We start from the raw sequence: 18,767 nt of genomic DNA on the forward strand, positions 1-18,767 counted from the left end.
AGGTGGAGATCGCAGTGAACTGAAATGGCACCACTGCACTACAGCCTGGGCGACAGAGCAAGACTCTGTCTCAAAACAACAACAACAACAAAAAACTTTCCTTAAGTGTTATATACAGACATTAGGAAAAACGGTCTCTTCCCTTTGGATCCTGGGTGAGGCTCAGTGCTACAAGAGGCCACCTTTGCTCTGTGCAGAGAGCCTACCTAAGCATGACACCAGTGCACAGAGGGCAGGACCAAGGAAAGATAGAGGGAGAATGCATTGGTGCCACTGGGGGACCTGGGTCCCACAGTGCTTGAAGAAAGAAACCTGTCCTTGGATTTCCCAGCTACTGCAAGGAAAAATTCCCCTGGTGACCCAAGCTAATGTGGCGTGGGTTTCTGCCATCAAAAGCATGTTAGTGTCGGTGGGGAAACTGAGAATTGAGAAGTTACCAAGTGGCAGAGCCAGGACCAGAGTCACTGTGCTGTGCTGTTTCCCTAGGTAAGGGATGGACACGGCCCTCCAAAGCCAGCAGTGACCATGACACATCAACAGGGTGCTTTATGCCACTGCACAGGAAAAAGGAGGGAGAGTGCTCCATGCCACCCCAGCCCCCTTTAAGTTTCTAAATAGGTAAAGAACCAGCAAGGCTCAGAAGCATGAAGACAATGGCCCAGCCATACAACTGACAACATGTTCATGTGAGTGCAGAAGAACTGCACAGAAGGAGGGAAAAGTCATAACAGGTGAGTGACCACAAGGCTGGCCCCAGTGAGACACAAGAAGCAAAGTCTGCAGCGGCGCTCTGAGTCACAACAGGAGAGTAACCGCAAGGCCGGCCCCAGTGAGATACACGAAGGGAAGTCTGGAGCGGTGCTCCGAGAAGGAGTCCAAGGGGCCCCCCACGAGGAACACTTTCTCCACCACCTTCGTGACTCTCAATCATCCAGAAGCCCCTTCCCGGACCTGGCAGGTTGACTGTTGAGATGACATGTCTACTTAGGTGCAGAGAAAATACCCATGCTCCTATCTCTAATAACCAAACAAGACGCCTCTTCAGTCAGGACTCTTATGAGTATAACGGAGAAAAACCACCACAAATGGCTCAAGGAATGAAAGCAATTTATTGGCTCACATACGTGAAGAGTTCAGATGAAAGACAGCTTCAGGCAAGACTGGATCCAGGAGGTCAAATGAGACTATCAGGAACTGCTGATTTCTCTCTCCCTCCATTTCTCCACCACATGGTTCTCACGTGGGATTAGAATCTCCCCATAAAATAGCAAAGGTAGCCGCCAACCACTCCTGGCTGGCACCGTCCTCTCAAGGATGCTGTAACTGGCTCTTATCAGACCATCCTGGCCACATGCCCTCCTATAAAGCCCTCATGGTGGCCAGTGCATGGAGCAACCCAACTGTCCAGGCCTGGGTGGGCTGCCCTCCTCTGAAGCCCTGTGGGGGCAGGAGGCAGGCACAGCCCCATTAAACCACATGGACAGAAAGGAAGGAGCAAGGATCCACCAAGAAAAATTGGGGGGTGTGATGGTTAATTTTGCATATCCATGTGTCTGGGCCACCGGATGCCCAGAGAGCTAGATCAACACAGTTTCTCAGTGTGCCTGTGATGGTGTTTCTGGAAGAGATTAGCATGTGAGTTTGTGCACCGAGTGAAACAGATGGTCCTCACCACTGTGGGCAAGCATCCCCCATTCCACGGAGGGCCTGAGTAGAAGAAAAGGAAGGTGAGTTCTCTCCCTGCCTGACTGCTTGAGCTGGGACATGGCTCTTCCCCTGCCCTTGGCACTCCTGGCTCTCAGGCCTTCAGACTCAGACTGGAACCTACACCACAGGTTCTCTGGCTCTTGGGCCTTTGAACTACACCATGAGCTTTTCTGGGTCTCTAGCCTGCAAAGGGCAGCTTGTGGGACTTCTTGGCCCCCATAATTATATGAGCCAATACCTTATAATAACCCCTTTCTAGAAATATATATGCATCCTATTGGTCTGTTTCTCTGGATGACCCCAATATTAATACAGGTAGTATCTGCCCCAGGAGGAATCAGACGCCTGATGGGCGTAGCAGGCAGCCTTCACGGTGGCCTCTAGTGACCCCTGCCTCTTGCTAGTCACACCACTGTGTGTTTCCCCCAACACTGAACCAAGGCTGACTGTGACTACAGAATACAGCAGAAGCAATCCTGTGTCACCTCCAAGGCTTGGTTATTAAAAACATGGTGATTTTCAGCGTGGGTGCGCCCTCTCCTGCTCCTGGGTTACTCACCCTGGGAAGTCAGCTACTGTATTGGGAGCAGCCCCACAGAGAGGCCCACGTGGCAAGAAGTTGAAGCCTCCTGCCAACAGCCACAGGATGATGCTTGCAAGTGGACCCCCCCCATCCCCAGTCAAGCCTTCAGATGACAGCAACTCTGGCCAACAGCTTGATTGCAACATCATGAGAGACCCTGTTGCCCTGGCTAAGCCATTCCCAGAGTCCTAATTCACAGAAATTGTGGGGGATCATAAATATTTGTTGTTCTAAGCAACCAAGTTTGAGGATAATTTGTTACACAGCGAGAGCTAACACTGCTATAACACAATGACAAGAAACAGAAAATGAGCCCTCACAATAATTCAAGAACCCATTTACTTGCTTCCTTCAAAGCCACTTTTCCTCATGTAAATGTGTGTCTTTTTTTTAACATGTCTCATAGCTTGAGTTTTCTTAATTCAAAAGGAAACAAGGCAATCGATTATTTAGAAGAATGTGACTTACAGAGTCTTAATTGCAAATGATTATTATGCCTCTGCCTCAGGAACTCACAGCTGCCTGGGGCCAAAAAGCACCAGGCTAGTTACATGACCTTGTTCTAGAAAAGCCAGTGATTCTTAGCAAAAGGAAGGTGTCATCAAATGCAGGATTTGCTCGGCGACACTCAGTTTCACAACCATGAACTCAGAGCCAGTGAAACACGCATATACACAAGCACATACTTAGCATTCAGATATTTCACTTTTCTGAGTAGGAGATAGACTAGCTCCTAATTCTTTCTGCACCGTTGCTGTTAAAATAGACCTTTTGATGAGGTAAGGAGACATAATTATTATATCCAAGAAAAATGATAATAATAGTTAACATTTACTGAGTATTTATCAAGCACATTGAGCAATACATGGTCTCTCGTTTTATTTATTCAACAAAACTCTATGAGGTAAAGAGTTTTCTTATTACCACTTTAAAACTAAGGAAACAAGCAAGCGCAGTGGCTCATGCCTGTAATCACAGCACTTCGGGAGGCCGAGGCGGGTAGATCACTTGAGCCCAGGAGTTTAAAACCAGTCTGGACAACATGGTAAAACCCCGTCCGTACAAAAAGAGAGAAAAATTAGCTGGATATGGTGGTGCCTGCCCGCAGTCCCAGCTACTCGGAGGCTAAAATGGGAGAACTGCTTGAGCCCAGGAGGTGGAGGCTGCAGTGAACTGAGATCACATCGCTGCAGTCCAGCCTGGGTGACAGAGTGAGACACTGTCTTAAAAAAAAAAAAAAAAAAAACACTAAGGAAACAGAAACAGAGAAGTTAAGCAACTCACCCAAGGTCACACAACTAGTAAGCAGGAGAGCCATGGTCTGACCCCGTCAGTACAAGGCAAGCACCTGTACCATAAAGCCCTAGCTGTACCCACCTGCACTGTGAACCCTGCACCTGAACATGCACGCACCTGAGGAAAGTGTGGTGCCAGTGACTGAGCCTCACCTTCCAGCCTGTGACACTCTACTGCCCCCTCCTGTGCCCCGGCAGCTACGGCCACCCACCCCCAGGTAACAACTGCCACCACTGACAACTGCTTCTACTCTGGCCAGAAGCAAGAAGAAAGTTCTGACTATTGGCAGAGGTTAACTCTATCTGGAACACGTCGGCAATGGAATTTTTCAAAACTTACATATCCAGCTGATCGGTTTGCCTGTTTCTAGTTTCTCCTTTTGAAATATTGGTCTGTTTTACAGATATCTGTTCCTTCTGCCTGCAGACTGCAAACTTTCAGACACCTTAAACTCTTAGCTACCCACTGCTTAAATAGGGATTATAAAACTGCCCGGTTAGGAAATTGGTTTTATCTACCCCATTTACGGGATAAAATTTTCCCAACAATTGTCATGCACTAAAACACGCTTCCTGTAGAATACACTTAGGATGCCTTGCTCGTGTCCCCTGCCATACGCACCCTCACTTCTTTTCCTCCTCATTCAGCCCCGTCGGCCGGATGAGATCATCCTCTCCACCCCAGAGATGAGGAAGCACACACGTGCAGAAGTTGAGCAACTCACCCAGAAACACACAATTTGCAAGTAATGATGAAAAGACTCAAGACTACGCTAACTGCTAATACAAGCCATTAAATGACACGGAGGCTGGGCATGGTGGCTCACACCTGTAATCCAAGCACTTTGGGAGGCTGAGGCAGGAGGATCACCTGAGGTCAGGAGCTCAAGACCAGCCTGGCCAACATGGTGAAACCCCGTCTCTACTAAAAATGCAAAATATTAGCTGGGCATGGTGGCACATGCCTGTAATCCCAGCTACTTGGGAGGCTGAGGCTGGAGAGTCACCTCAACCCAGGAGGCAAAGGTTGCAGTGAACCGAGATCATGCCACTGCCCTCTAGCCTAGGCACGGCAGAGCAAGACTCCATCTCAAAAAAAAAAAAAAAAAAAGACAGGACATATAATTCTGTCTCTCTTTGCTCACTAAGAACCAGTCTCTAAAGACTTCAGACTTTATTGTGAATATTAAATGCAATTATGCTACAGAACTCCAGCATGGCCAGGCAAAAGGGTGGTCCAGGTGAGAAAACTAGGCACATTTTACACTATTTATAACAGTCATTTAACTGTCTTTGATACTCTCGGGCTACCATTTTAAAATGTGAGAAAAGGGGAGAAGCTCAAAGAATGGAAATTCAACATAGGATCATAGCGCCAACATTCAATAAGACATACAAAACAATTACATTAGAGCCATTCGCAGCATCTAACAGCACAGAGAAGTAAATGCTGCTGCTATAAACTGACTTAACTCTGGGCTCCCTTGCACATCCACAAGACATGTTTATCTCGTGGTCTTATTTTAAAGTAGATTTACAGAACAATCAATAAACTGCTTATCTTACCTAAAATGAGAACAAACTGAAAACAACCTGAATGTGAAACTGACCATATTAAATTCATCATTCCAATCCAGAATGGGCAATTTAATATGGCGTGTTCACTCAATCAAATACCACATCCAGGTACATAAAAATGGTTAACATGAGGCCTATATGGAAACAACAAAAGCTGCTTTTGCACTCCTGAGCAGTGCTAGAAGGCAGACTAAACAACGACAGGCATAGATTATATGTATAGTAAAAAAAAAAAAAAAGTTAGTATACGAACAAATTCAGTAAAGATGCATGTAAGCTGGGATTTGGGATTTGAGGCGGTTTACTTGGCAGCTTTCTTTAATAGTACATAAACAAAGTGACGGAAAAGGAAATAAAATGGCTTTTAAATAAAAGGAGGCTCAACTATACTCTTAATTAGAGAAATGGGAAAGAAAAATTTTCTGCCAGCACCATTTCCAGCCCTGGCACTATCAGAGACCCAGCAGTTGGATCCCATGGCTGTGAGCACAGCTGCACCGCAGCAAGCGCTCTCCCACGCTGCTGTAGAACGTGCAGCTCACGCCCGTGCCAGGCGAGTTGATGGTCCCTGTCCAACTTACAAATGCGCTGCACTTTGACCCAGCAATTCTACTTCCAGGAATATTTCCAAAATATATACTCATACGGGAAGAAAACGACCAACGCCAAGGTTGCTGACTGTGGCATTATTAGTCGTAGCAAAAGACTGGAAACCATCTCAATGCCTGGCTGTTGGCAGGCTGGTTAAATGAATTCTGATGCAGTCAGACGAGGAAATGTCAGGAGCTCTTAACAAGCAGAGGGCAGCCCCACGCGGACCAATGAGAGCAATCTCTGAGATGTCAAGTGAATGCTGCATAGGACAGGCTACCATTTCACATTAAGGAAGAAAGGGAGGAGGAGAAGAGAATGAAAAGGAAAAAAGTATATGCACACGTATCTGCTTGTGTGTACAGGGAACATCTCTGGAATCAGTAACGATGACCCCCTCTAAGGAACAAACTGGGTGGCTGGGATAAGAGAAGAGGGACTTGCACAGGTTTACCTTTTGTATTTTTTTTTTTTTTTTTTGAGACGGAGTCTCGCTCTGTTGCCCAGGCTGGAGTGCAGAGGCCGGATCTCAGCTCACTGCAAGCTCCGCCTCCCGGGTTTACGCCATTCTCCTGCCTCAGCCTCCCGAGTAATTGGGGATCTTTTTTTTTTTTTTTTTTTTAAAGAGACAGAGTCTTGCTCTGTCACCCAGGCTGGAATGGAGTGCAGTGGCGTGATTTCAGCTCACTGCAAGCTCTGCCTCCCAGGTTCACACCATTCTCCTGCCTCAGGGACTACAGGCACATGCCACCATGCCTGGCTAATTTTTGTATTTTTAGTAGAGATGGGGTTTCACCATGTTAGCCAGGATGGTCTCGATCTCCTGACCTCATGATCCACCCACTCTGGCCTCCCAAAGTGCTGGAATTACAGACGTGAGCCACCACGTCCAGCCCAGTATGCTCAGGTTTTAATGAAGCCACCATGTGCTTACCTCTCCATCCCTCACCCTCTCCTACCTGGCCAGCGCCTGGACCTTCATGCCCTGCCGCTCCTCTTGTTCAGCCACTTTCCTTTTCAAGGTGTCCACCTCTTGCCGGAGCGCGGCTGAGTGCTCCATCTCACCGTCGAGGAGGTTCCGCAGCGATCTGGGAAGAGAAGGTCCCATCTGTTCAGAAGCTGTCAACCCAGACCCCACTGAACCCAGGACACAGTTCCTAACATAAGTCAAGTCCTAAGCCATGTATTTTCCACAAGGCTCTGCATAAATCATTATTCAAGTCTATCTCTTGTGAACTGGAGATAGCAAACTCTAATTGACAGCCTTAGAGTAAGAATTAAGGGACAGTCGTCTGTGACCCGGGCTCCATGTCCCTGATTGCCTGCAAGCAGGCCAGCCTTCTGACAGCCTAAATCAAGGGAAAACAATGAAGTGAGCAAATTCCAGCCAAGTCCCTTTACAAACACCCCACTCAAAGGTGTAGCATGTTACAATGAGACCATTTTGTCACAGTTACACCAGGTAAGAGATTTAACCAAGGAAAGGATGCCAGGAGAGGCCAAAACAATAATCTGAGGCATAAAAATAGAATATACACTCAGAGTATCTGAGAAATGTCTAGTCTCATTTCCACCTGTGCCTACAAAACACACCGCAAGCCTGTTTCATGGCCAACTTTAGGTGAAACAAGCATATATATAAAATGTCTTACATCACTAAAGCATCTGAGATAGCACAGATAGCATTTTACATTCCCAAGTTTGTTAACCCTCCAACAGGGGGCTTGCAGCCAGCACAGGATTCACTTGTGTATCTGTCATCCCTGGTCTTAAATAAAGGAGAGGACGGCAGGTCTTCTAGAAACCATCACCAGTGACCACCTCGGAGACAGCCAACCATGGTGCTGCTAACCATTTACTTCACTCTACCTGGCTGTTTCTGGAAAACAATTACCAACCATGGTACATCTACATACTAAATCCAGAGGACACTTGCTATGTGGTATCAGGATATGAGCAAAAACATGGCCGAGCGGGGTGGCTCACGCCTGTAATCCAGCACTTAGGGAGGCCAAGGTGGGTGGATCACTTAAGGTCAGGAGTGTTTGAGACCAGCCTGGCCAAAATGAAACCCCATTTCTACTAAAAATACAAAACTTAGTCAGGCGTGGTGATACACACCTGTAATCCCAGCTACTCGGGAGGCTGAGGCAGGAGACTTGCTTGAACGCAGGAGGCAGAGGCTGCAGTGAGCCAAGATCACACCACTGCACTCCAGCCTGGGCAAGAGAACAAGACTGTGTCTCAAGGGAAAAAAAAAGAATATAATCAAAAACATCTGACCCCCACCACACTCTGATCATTCACTGAAATCTTCAAAACTTGTGTTCCTTGAGAGCTTTGAGGAAATTACCCTCGTGGGGCCTGGGGCTCCCTGACAAAAACATGGTATAATTTTTCCTTTCTTTCTGGGAAGTACAAAAAAGTAACAGACAGTGGTTATTGTTCTTCACAAGGTAAGACAAAATCTATGGCTTCTTCCAGGATAATAGCCCCAGCTGGAGCAAAGAGAAAAAATCCCGCAATGGTGCGAGCCCTCTATTGAAAGTTTATTCTAGTTGGAAAACGGCGCCGTCTAAAGATTCCTTTTGAAGACATCCTCTTTTGTTTTAGAAATCATGCTTGTTTGCTTTTATATGTCTCCAGAAAGGACAAGAGAGAAGCTTGTCAAGCAGGATCAAAAATGAAGTTTAAAGGAGAATCATGACTGTGTGTAAAAGAGGGTGTGAGTTAAGAGAGGGTGATGTGAACGCACATGCCCCCTCTCCCCATGTCCCAGGGAGGCAGTTGAATCATGCTTGCTGAAGTTCAGGGGGTAACTGCAGGTAAGCCTTCTATAACCACCCCACAGTCAAGATAAGTCAGATGGGAGTCAGCAGCCAATGTCAGGTGGTATCGAGCATGGGTTTCAAAAGGGAAGAAAGATTAATGAAACCTTTCATCCTCTCACAAGTTTGCAACTGGGTTTTTGGCCAAGTCAAAAGACTCCGAATTTCATCTTGCCCTAAGTATCCCCGATTTGGGCAAACTTTCCTAAGATAAGTGTTCAGATGCCTGGAACATGGTAGACAGACAGGTCTTTGATTAATGATGACTAAAGGCTGCCTAGAGGCCAGGCATAGTGGCTCACACCTATAATCTCAGCACTTTGGGAGGGCAAGGTGGGCAGATTACTGAAGCTCAGAAGTTCAAGACCAGCCTAGGCAACATGTCAAAACTAAAATACCAAAATTAGCCAGGTATGGTGGTATGAACCTATAGTCTCAGCTACTCAGAAGGCTGACATTGGAGGATCACTTGAGCCCAGGAGGTGAAGGATGCAGTGAGCAGAGATCACGCCACTGCATTCCAGCCTGGGTGACAGAGCCAGAACTGTCAAAAGAAAAATAAAAGACTGCCAAGGCTAAGGAGGTGATAACTAAAGGGTATACAGGGCTTCTTTTGGGGGTGATGAAACGTTCTAAAATTGACTGTGTTGATGTTAACTCCTATCTGTGAATATAGTAAAAACTATTGAATTATATACTTTATTTCTTTATTTTTTTGAGACGGAGTTTCGCTGTCACTCAGGCTGGAATGCAATGGCAGAATCTCGGCACTGCAACCTTCGCCTCCCGGGTTCAAGCAATTCTCCTGCCTCAGCCTTCTGAGTAGCTGGGATTACAGGCATGCGCCACCACGCCCTGCTAATTTTTGTATTTTTAGTAGAGATGGGATTTCACCATGTTGATCACGCTGGTCTTGAACTCCTGACCTTGTGATCCTCCTGCCTCAGCCACACACTTTAAATGAGTTAATTATAGTGTATGTGAATTAAATATCAATAAAGGCTGTTTTTTAAAAAAGAATTAATGACTGTTCTACCAAATTCTTAGCTTGTTCTATGAAGGTGCTGTTATCACAAGGTTCTCAATCCTTTCTTACACACCAGGCACAAGAGAGATACCACAGTGGCACATCCCCAATGATAAGAAATTGCCAGTCACGATTTTTGCCAAGAAAGCAAAATGTCCCTCATCTGTTATATTCTGTCTGCCTCAGAGGCATACCGTCAAAGAAAGAGGCTATTCCTCAAGCCTGAAAATCACAGTACCTGTTCTCCTCCTCCAGCTCATCCTTCCTGTTCATCATGGCCACAATGGCCTGGCGCAGTTCACCTAAGGGGAGAAAACAAAGTCAAGATTAATTGGCAGGTTTCGTCTGTTACAGCATGCCCTCACCTGTCTGGATTCTATGCTATTAAGGATGACTTGTCTAGATAAGTTCCCTTTTCCCTTTCAAAAATAACTCCTATAACAGTCTAAGAGACTCAGCTGATCAGGGTCCTGGATTTCAGAGCACAGTCTCTGGAGTCAGGTCCCGGGTTCAAATCCTGCCTCTACAGTCAATTAACCTTGGGCGAGTTAGTGATCCCCTCTGAGCACCAACTCCCTTACCTATAAAATGAGATCTTAACAGTTACTATCTCCTAAAAGTGTTGTAAGAATTCAGTAAGACAATATATGAGTGAGATGCTTAGGAATGGTGCCCAGCACAGGATAGCATTTAGCAAGTATTACTGATCAGTATCATTACAGTCTTTGCAGAAATGCAACAGCGGAAGACAGGAAAATGGAGATAAGGTAGCCGTATGGCTCACAAGCACAAGTGGGTTAAACATTTTCAAGAGTTAGGGGATTTATTGAGCTCCTGTCTGCCTCACCTTGGGAAATGAAGGATTTTTTTAAATGGTCTATGCCCTAGAGCAGCAGACTAGATACTAGAATTTTCTGAAGTGTGAAACAAGATCACCACGGGCAATATGGGAAATCAACCCCAGACAGCAATGTGGCATTTGGAAGAGGAAGTATCTGGGGTTCTGGGCCTTGCAGGCGCGGGATAAGGGGGTCCCCAGGGCTGCTACTCAGACTTTGTAGCTGAAAATGTTATATTCCAGGGAGAAATTCTAGGAGGAAAAAACTGTTTCCCAGGAGGTTTCAGAGACAGCAATGCTTGCCTGGCAAGTACAGCCTCAAGCAGCCTTAAGGGATGAAGGCCGGGCATGGTTGTTCATGCTTGTAGTCCCAACACTTTGGGAAGCCAAGGTAGGAAGATCATTTGAGCCCAGGAGTTCAGGACCAGCCTGGTCAACAGAATGAGACCCCATCTCAAAAAAACAAAAACAAAAGAGATCTCAGCCACAAGCCCCCTTGCAGGAGCCCAAATCACTGCCCAAAATCCACCTGTGAGAAACAGAGGATGATGGGTGCTAACCCAATCCACTCTATCACCCTGGCCTCACCCTTCCCTGCCCTTCCCTGTCCTATACATGGTGCATCTCCAGCCTCTTGGATGAGGCACCTGTGTTTTTATCAGCATCAAAATGACTGATATCACAAGCGCAGCCAAAGCGTACTCTGGTAGTGGGAATCTTTTCAAAAAGCCATCACAGAAAGACAAACTGTGAGACTCTTCCGCCTTCCTCACGTGGCTATGACATAATGTTCAGATTAATGGTGGAGAAGGAAAGGGACTGAGAGCTGGCATGCCCCCCAAAATGTTCTTTCAGCGGACTTGAACCTGAACGCACATTCACCTTCGCTGCCACTTTGGCTGTTCCATGACTCTTTGGGGGCAGTAAAGCTGGTAGGTAACATTGGGGTGATTTCCATAGATTGGGTAAATATTATACTTTGCCAAGCAGGAGTGACACACACAAGCAGAGGAGCTCCCGAATATGTAATTTTCTCTCCTCTCCCCTGCGCCGCGCAGCCCATGATTTGTTTAGTCTCTATCACTGTGATTTCCTTCCTCTTTGTGACCTGCCACAGCTCACATTTCAACAGAAAACAGAGCAGCGCTTCTGCACTGTGGCCTCTGCAGAGCCTGGCCACACTGGGGGGTCCCCTCTCCTATGGCTGAAAGGCAAATGACCATCCATCTCAACATTGGTTCCTTGCTCGGCTTCAGAAGACAAAACCACAAAACCAAGCAAGAGCACAGGGGAATGTTAATTTAAATCATCGGAAACTGATCTGAGATAAAAAGCAGCGTTGAAAATGCTGTGGACAGGATGGATTCGTCCACAAATGCAGCTGGGCAAGGAACCACTGGAAAAGCAAGACACCAGACCTCAATAAATCTCTGTTCCTGCAATGTTCTGAAATTAATTTCTGGTACAATAATGTTTAAATATGTGAAACAGGCCGGGCGCGGTGGCTCAAGCCTGTAATCCCAGCACTTTGGGAGGCCGAGACGGGTGGATCACAAGGTCAGGAGATCGAGACCATCCTGGCTAACACGGTGAAACCCTGTCTCTACTAAAAAAAATACAAAAAAAAAAAATAGCCGGGCGAGGTGGCGGGCGTCTGTAGTCCCAGCTACTCGGGAGGCTGAGGCAGGAGAATGGCGTAAACCTGGGAGGCGGAGCTTGCAGTGAGCTGAGATCCGGCCAATGCACTCCAGCCTGGGCAACAGAGCAAGACTCCGTCTCAAAAATAAATAAATAAATAAATATGTGAAACAAAGCAATAAAAACTACATAAGTATCCGAACAAACACGTATGCAATCTCTCTTCACCTGAAACCGAAGACCAACTCTGTTAAGGAAATAATAATTTTGCTATAGTATCTGCACATCAAGGGCACATCTAACACACATGGAAAATTGGTCCATTGTTTGTAGAACTTTAAGCTCCTCAGGGCAGTAAATTGGCAGTGTGGAAAGAAAATCAGTTTTCTTTCCTTTTTTTGAGACAGAGTCCTGCTCTGTCGCCCAGGCTGGAGTGCAGTGGCGTGAACTCGGCTCACTGCAACCTCTGCCTCCAGGGTTCAAGTGATTTTCCTGCCTCAGTCTCCCAAGTAGCTGGGATTACAGGCGTCCACCACCACGTCTGGCTAATTTTTCTATTTTTAGTAGAGATGGTGTTTCTCCATGTTGGCCAGGTTGGTCTTGAACTCCTGACCTCATGATCCGCCTGCCTCGGCCTCCCAAAGTGCTGGGATTACAGGCATGAGCCACCGTGCCCTGCCTTGAACATCAGTTTTCTAATTAGATCTACCTTTGAATCCCATGTACCTCACACTTCAGTTCGAGGTCCCAGCAAATGGTATCATCCTTGCTTCTCAGCTCCTTCAGCTGGAAAATGTTGCTGGTATCGCCAGCCTCATAGGATAGAGCAGGGACCAGTAAAGCTTTCCCCAAACCACACCCACCCATTTCGGTATTGTCTAAGTCTGCTTTGACGAGTTGTTTCGACAGAGACCGTGGGGCCCACACAGCCTGAAATATCCACTGTCCAGCCCTTTCCAGAAAACATTTGCCAGCCCATCTTAACAGAACATCACAAGTTCTTCCCTCCATGCCCCACTCTCAGCCTTCTTCATTCAGGGCTGAAGGCAGCTCTGCAGCAGCTGTGACACTGTGCCAATCAGGTGGGGCCACTGGCTGTACCCACACAGGACACTGCAGATGGAGAGAAATGGAACAGCAGGAGAGCCACTGCTGCTTCGGACTCCTTCTTTTTTTATGGCTGTATATTATTGCACTGCATAGATGTATGTATATGTATATGTATATGCATATGCATATGCATATGATGTATATGTATATGATGTATGTGTATGTATATCATGTATATGTTGTATATGTATATGATGTACATGTGTATGTGTATGATGTATATGTATATTATGTATAGGTATGTGTGTGATGTATATGTGTATGTATATGATGTATATGTATATGATGTGTGTACGTACATGATGTATATGTATATGATGTATAGGTGTATGTATATGTGCATGTATATGATGTATATGTGTAGGTATATGATGTATATGTATCTGATGTATATATGTATGTATATGATGCATATGTATATGATGTATATGTGTATTTATATGTGTATGTATATGTGTATATATAGGGGTATGGGAGAGATGGGTGATGTTGGCCAAAGGGTACATCTTATAATTTTCTGTTAGAAGATGAGTAAATTCTGCAGATCTGATGACAGCACGGGGACTCTGGCTAACAACACTATGGTACTGTTTACTTGAAATCTGAAGAGAGAGCCGACCTTAAGTGTCTTCATCACACATATTAAAACACAAAAAACATGTTCACTCGGGGAGGTGGTGTACATGCTCATCTGATTGTGGCAGTCATTATGCAATGCAGAGATACATCAAATCATCATGTTGTATGCCCTGAACACGTACAATTTTTGTCATACAGTTAAAATTAAAAAAAAAAAAAAATAGGCTCGGCACGGTGACTCACGCCTGTAATCCTTTGGGGGCCGAGGCAGGCGGATCACTTGAGGTCAGAAGTTCCAGACTAGCCTGGCCAACATGGTGAAACCTCACCTCTACTAAAAATACAAAAATTAGCCGGGTGTGGTGGCACACACCTGTAATCCCAGCTGCTTGGGAGGCTGAGGCAGGAGAATCACTTGAACCTGGGAGACAGAAATTGCAATGAGCCAAGATTATGCCACTGCACTCCAGCCTGGGTGACAGAGTGAGACTCCGCCTAAAAAAAAAAAAATTTTTTTTAATTTTAATAACAGAGATGATAGGCAATGAAAAAGTTACAGCCCAGTCTCAGTCCTGTTGTGTGGATATACGGCTGTATCTATGCCAAGAGCTCAATCATTGCTTCCATCATGCACACACCCACATATCTACTCAGGCCCTCTCCTGAGCTCCAGACCAGGCTCTCTCCTGAGCTCCAGATCAGTGTCCTCTCTGCCACTCCAGCCTCTGCCCATATCGTTGGTTAGACTCCAACCATACTGAACACACTCTCCTTCTCTCGTGCCTCTGTGTCTTGGCACAGGCTGTTTCCCAGGGTCTGGAAGGCCTGGCCCCCTCCCTGACTCCAGGTTGTCCTTCAAGCTTCCGTTTGGGGCGTGCCTTTTCTGAGCAGCCGGGACTCTCTGGCTGTAGCAGTCGTGGGAGTCCACAGGCCTGCCCTGTCATACTCTTGCCCCTGCTCAGAGACTCAGCTCCCACAGGCCTCCCATCCCACCCACTCCACTTGCAATCAGTGAGACCAAGGGTGGCTACTGACTCAAACCAAGCCCATCATGGAGAGTCTTCCAGAAGTTCAGATGTGCCACAGCCTGACAAGAGACGCAAAAGAAGGTGGCAACAGACACATGTGGCCCAAGAGCGAACAGTTGCAAGTCACTCCACAATGGTGAGTGTGGAGACACACTGAAATAGTGACTTGCCGAAAGCTAAGGGGTCAAAAGACCAGTTTAATAAACCCACGCTGGCCGGGCACAGTGGCTCATGCCTGTGATCCCAGCACTTTGGGAGGCTGAGGTGGGCGGATCACTTCAGGTCAGGAGATGGAGGCCAACCCAGCCAACATGGTGAAACTCCATCTCTACTACAAACACAAAAATGAGTCAGGTGTGGTGGTGTGTGCCTGTAGTCCCAGCTACTCGGGAGGCTGAGGCAGGAGAATTGCTTGAACCCAGGAGGTGGAGGTTGCAGGGAAGCAGAGGTTGCAGTGAGCCAAGATCGCGCCACTGCATTCCAGCCTGGCAACAGAGCGGGACTCTATCTCAAAAATAAATAAATAAATAAATAAACTCATCCTTAAATGAAATCCTGAACTGGGCCCAGGAGCGTTGGTTGGAGGCTCCCCTATTGCCACGTACAGAGGTCTGGACAGAGACAAATGCAGATGCAGCAGCCACAGGCAGAGGGCCACCAAACGGGGGAGCCAGCAAAGTCCCTCAAGGGAAGCCCACTCAGCCACAGAGAAAGTGCTGAGTCTGGCAAAGCATCGAGTGTTCGAACCGTCAAACATGCTACTACGGAGCCCTGCAGCCTGGGGTGACTCAGCGAACTCCTCATTCCTGGCTTAGTCTCCTGCTGCACCGCCAGAGCCAAGGCGGCTATCCGAGGGCTGGCGGAAGAAGTGAGAGGCGACCTGCAGTGACCACGTGGCCACAGTGAATACAGGAGCCATGCACCAATGGCCACCTTGGCTTCTGCGTGACTCTCAGCTCCCAGGCCCTGGGGAACCCCTATGGGGTTCTGTGCCCTTGTGTTCATGGGTTCTGTGTCCTCACAGCCAAACAATCCACGTAGAGTTCAGTGATTCCCACTGCACTTCATATGCACCTCCACAAAAGCACACTGTCCACTGGGCTAGAGGCACCCATCTGCATCTCTGCCCACCAAAGCCCCACCCCCAAGCCTGTGGGTCCCTTGAGTACTGGGGCTCTAGTGCCCAGCACAGGACACACATGAGACCTGGTGAATGATCAAAGGCAAGATGCGTAAGTGAATTAATAAACAAATGAATGACTGACAGTTGCCCACTGCTGAAACGACACCGTCAGCTCCAGGAACTGAGCATGAGATTAGCTGGGCAGAAATGTCAACCACGTTAATAATCATAAGTTCGAGGCCTCGGCAGAGAACACTAACCACCAGGTTCACAGCTGTAATTTCCTGCCCCAGTGACAGAGATTCAGGCTCCAGTTGAGCTTTTTCCATTATGCATCTCGGGAATGCAAAAGGCATGTGGAGGAGGGGACACGGTCCCATATATCATTACCATGACCTCAAAGAGGACGAGCCTACAAAACCATTCCCCTCCTTTCTCGGCAGTGACCACACGAATGCTCAATTTCAAAAAGAACAGTGGAGCTTGGACCAGCCTCCAGTCCCCAGGGACCCAAACATAAACACAGACACACAGCCAGATGACGCACAGGCCCATTCACACAAATGATTACGGGCCTCGGAGGCTGCTATATAAAGCACTGAAACAGTGACGCCAAGGGAGGGGTGAGAGGCGTCTCTTCTTCAGCCACTAAAGGCCCCCCAGGGGGAAATTATCCTGGCACTAATTGATCTTCAACTGCCTTTTCAAAATTAAAAAGGGAAGAGACTGCTGACTGCGATGACTAGACAGGGTGACGTGTGGACGCATGTGTGCGCACACACACACTCACATATATACATAGATCTGTGCAATAATTCCCTGGCTTTATATAGCATCTTTATCCAAAGACCTCAAAGAGCCTTTACAAACACTCCCCTGGGGCCCGTACTCAGCTATATTTAAACAGAGAGCTCATGAGGGCACATGCACAAATAAAGAATGTTCCTCTACAGGGATGGACTTAACCTACATCATCGTTTTTCAAACTTAACATCCTGCTTTTTATATCTTTGTCTGCCTACCCACTCCCTTTCCTTTTATCTCCAAAAGAAAGGATAAACTATATCGAGCTCCAAAATATAACTTTTAAAGCACTCAGGCCCGTTCTAACTTTTCGTTCCGTTTTTCTCTCCTGCCTCCCTCTACCCCTAGCCCACCTAGAGTTTCTATTCTTTTCCATTTGTTAAGATGAAAAAGGAAGAAATGTCTCAAGATCCCTTCCCAGGACTCAGATGGCCAGTGGTTACCATGCACTGCCTGTTTCATGCACACCCAGCAATGTGAGAGGCACCTGAAACACACAATCTCATGTAATTCTCACTAGGTTTCTGAGAAGCAAGCATGATTACACCTGCTGTCTGAATGAGGCAACAGAGGCTGGAAGAAGGGAAGTGATTTGCCTCAGGCTACACAGCCAGGAAGTGGCCAGGCAAGCACCCACACCTGGTCCAGCTCGCTTGAAAGCCTGTCCCAAAAGCGGGCCGTGCCTGCCCCAGCCCGGCTCCTGGGAGGCAGCGCACAGCCTCAGGACTCACAACAGTTCCCAGGGTGTGGCCTCTGGCAGTTCTCCCGGTCTTTCTCTGTCCTCTTTTGGAAAGTCGAAACTGTGATTAAATTCTGGCCCTGCCCAGTTTTAGAACTATGGTTTCTACAGAATTATAATCTCAAAACAGAAAACACAAATGTGAGGCACTCATGGGAACGGGATGGAAAATGGAAGAAAGTCACAAGGTACAGAAGAACAACACCTTGCAAAACCTTGATAAGGTTCTAGATCTTTATTAACTTTTCCAGATTTGTAATTTTTTGGTTTTCTCTCTCGTTCATGTGCACACTCTCAAACACACACACACACAGAGTGTTTGTAAAGATTTCTACTACGAATCCTTAAAGCAGGCATCCCAAAAGCAGATACGGACAGGGCCTCCAAGGAGCGAAGTCCTCACAGGGCACAATGGGACAAGAGGACCCCAGCTAAGGAGCAGTCCCCAACTCCAACCCACTGTCTACGCGGGGACATGGTTGCTACCAGTCCTGAGTTGGTGAGAGAAGCCAGGAGTCACATTTTTATACAGATCTGATTTTTAAACACTGTAAACTGAGGTTCTTACCACACAAGTCCAAGACATCATGCTATGGGTCACCATTGTGAGCCTCGCGTCCTAAAGTATGAGTTCTGAGCACCAAGCAGCTTGGAAATGTCAAGGTAATTAGCACACATTTGCACGGCCATTTTTACAAAGCATCATTCCACCCACATCAGTGAATTTCAGAAGCGTAGAGTGGGAAGGGGCCTGAGATGGGATCTAATGGAGGCAGATAGGGGACAGTGAATGGACACCTCAGAGGAACTCCCCCGGCAGCCTCAAAGTGACTAAATCAGAGACCAAAGACAGTCTGAGCATCCCTGCCCTGCCCGGCCCCACTCACAGAAGGCTAGAAAACACAGCACTTAGGTATGAATTTATCAGAAGTAGTAACTCAGGTGGGGGTAGGGGGTGTCTCTTTTAATTTTACGCCTTTCCACATATATGTTCTCATTTCATATCAAGGTGTCAAAAGGTCGTCTCTAGGCTGCGCACAGTGGCTCATGCCTGTAACACCAGCACTTTGGGAGACTGAGGTGGGCGGATCACGTCAGGTCAGGAATTCGAGACCAGCCTAGCCAACACAGTGAAATCCCATCTCTACTAAAAACACAAAAATCAGCCAGGCATAGTGGCAGGCGCCTGTAATCCCAGCTACTCGGGAGGCTGAAGCAGGGGTATTAGTTGAACCCAGGAGGCGGAGGTTGCAGTGAGCCAAGATTGTGCCACTGCACTCCAGCCTGGGTAACAGACCA

General features: G+C 47.1%; 1 protein-coding gene across 1 annotated transcript in view; it reads right to left on the bottom strand.

Moving 5' to 3' along the window:
* Positions 1-18,767, bottom strand: part of SNX29 (sorting nexin 29) — a 577,448-nt gene that overhangs the window by 442,526 nt on the left and 116,155 nt on the right. Inside the window, exons 11-12 of the mRNA XM_011962337.1 lie at positions 9,848-9,911; positions 6,714-6,842 (exon numbers count right to left, since the gene is read on the bottom strand). Of these exons, the coding sequence (XP_011817727.1) occupies positions 6,714-6,842; positions 9,848-9,911 (193 nt within the window). The remainder of the gene's footprint in view (positions 1-6,713; positions 6,843-9,847; positions 9,912-18,767) is intronic.

The sequence above is a fragment of the Colobus angolensis genome, unplaced genomic scaffold (genome assembly GCF_000951035.1).
Source record: "Colobus angolensis palliatus isolate OR3802 unplaced genomic scaffold, Cang.pa_1.0 Scaffold116, whole genome shotgun sequence".
Lineage (NCBI taxonomy): Eukaryota > Metazoa > Chordata > Mammalia > Primates > Cercopithecidae > Colobus > Colobus angolensis.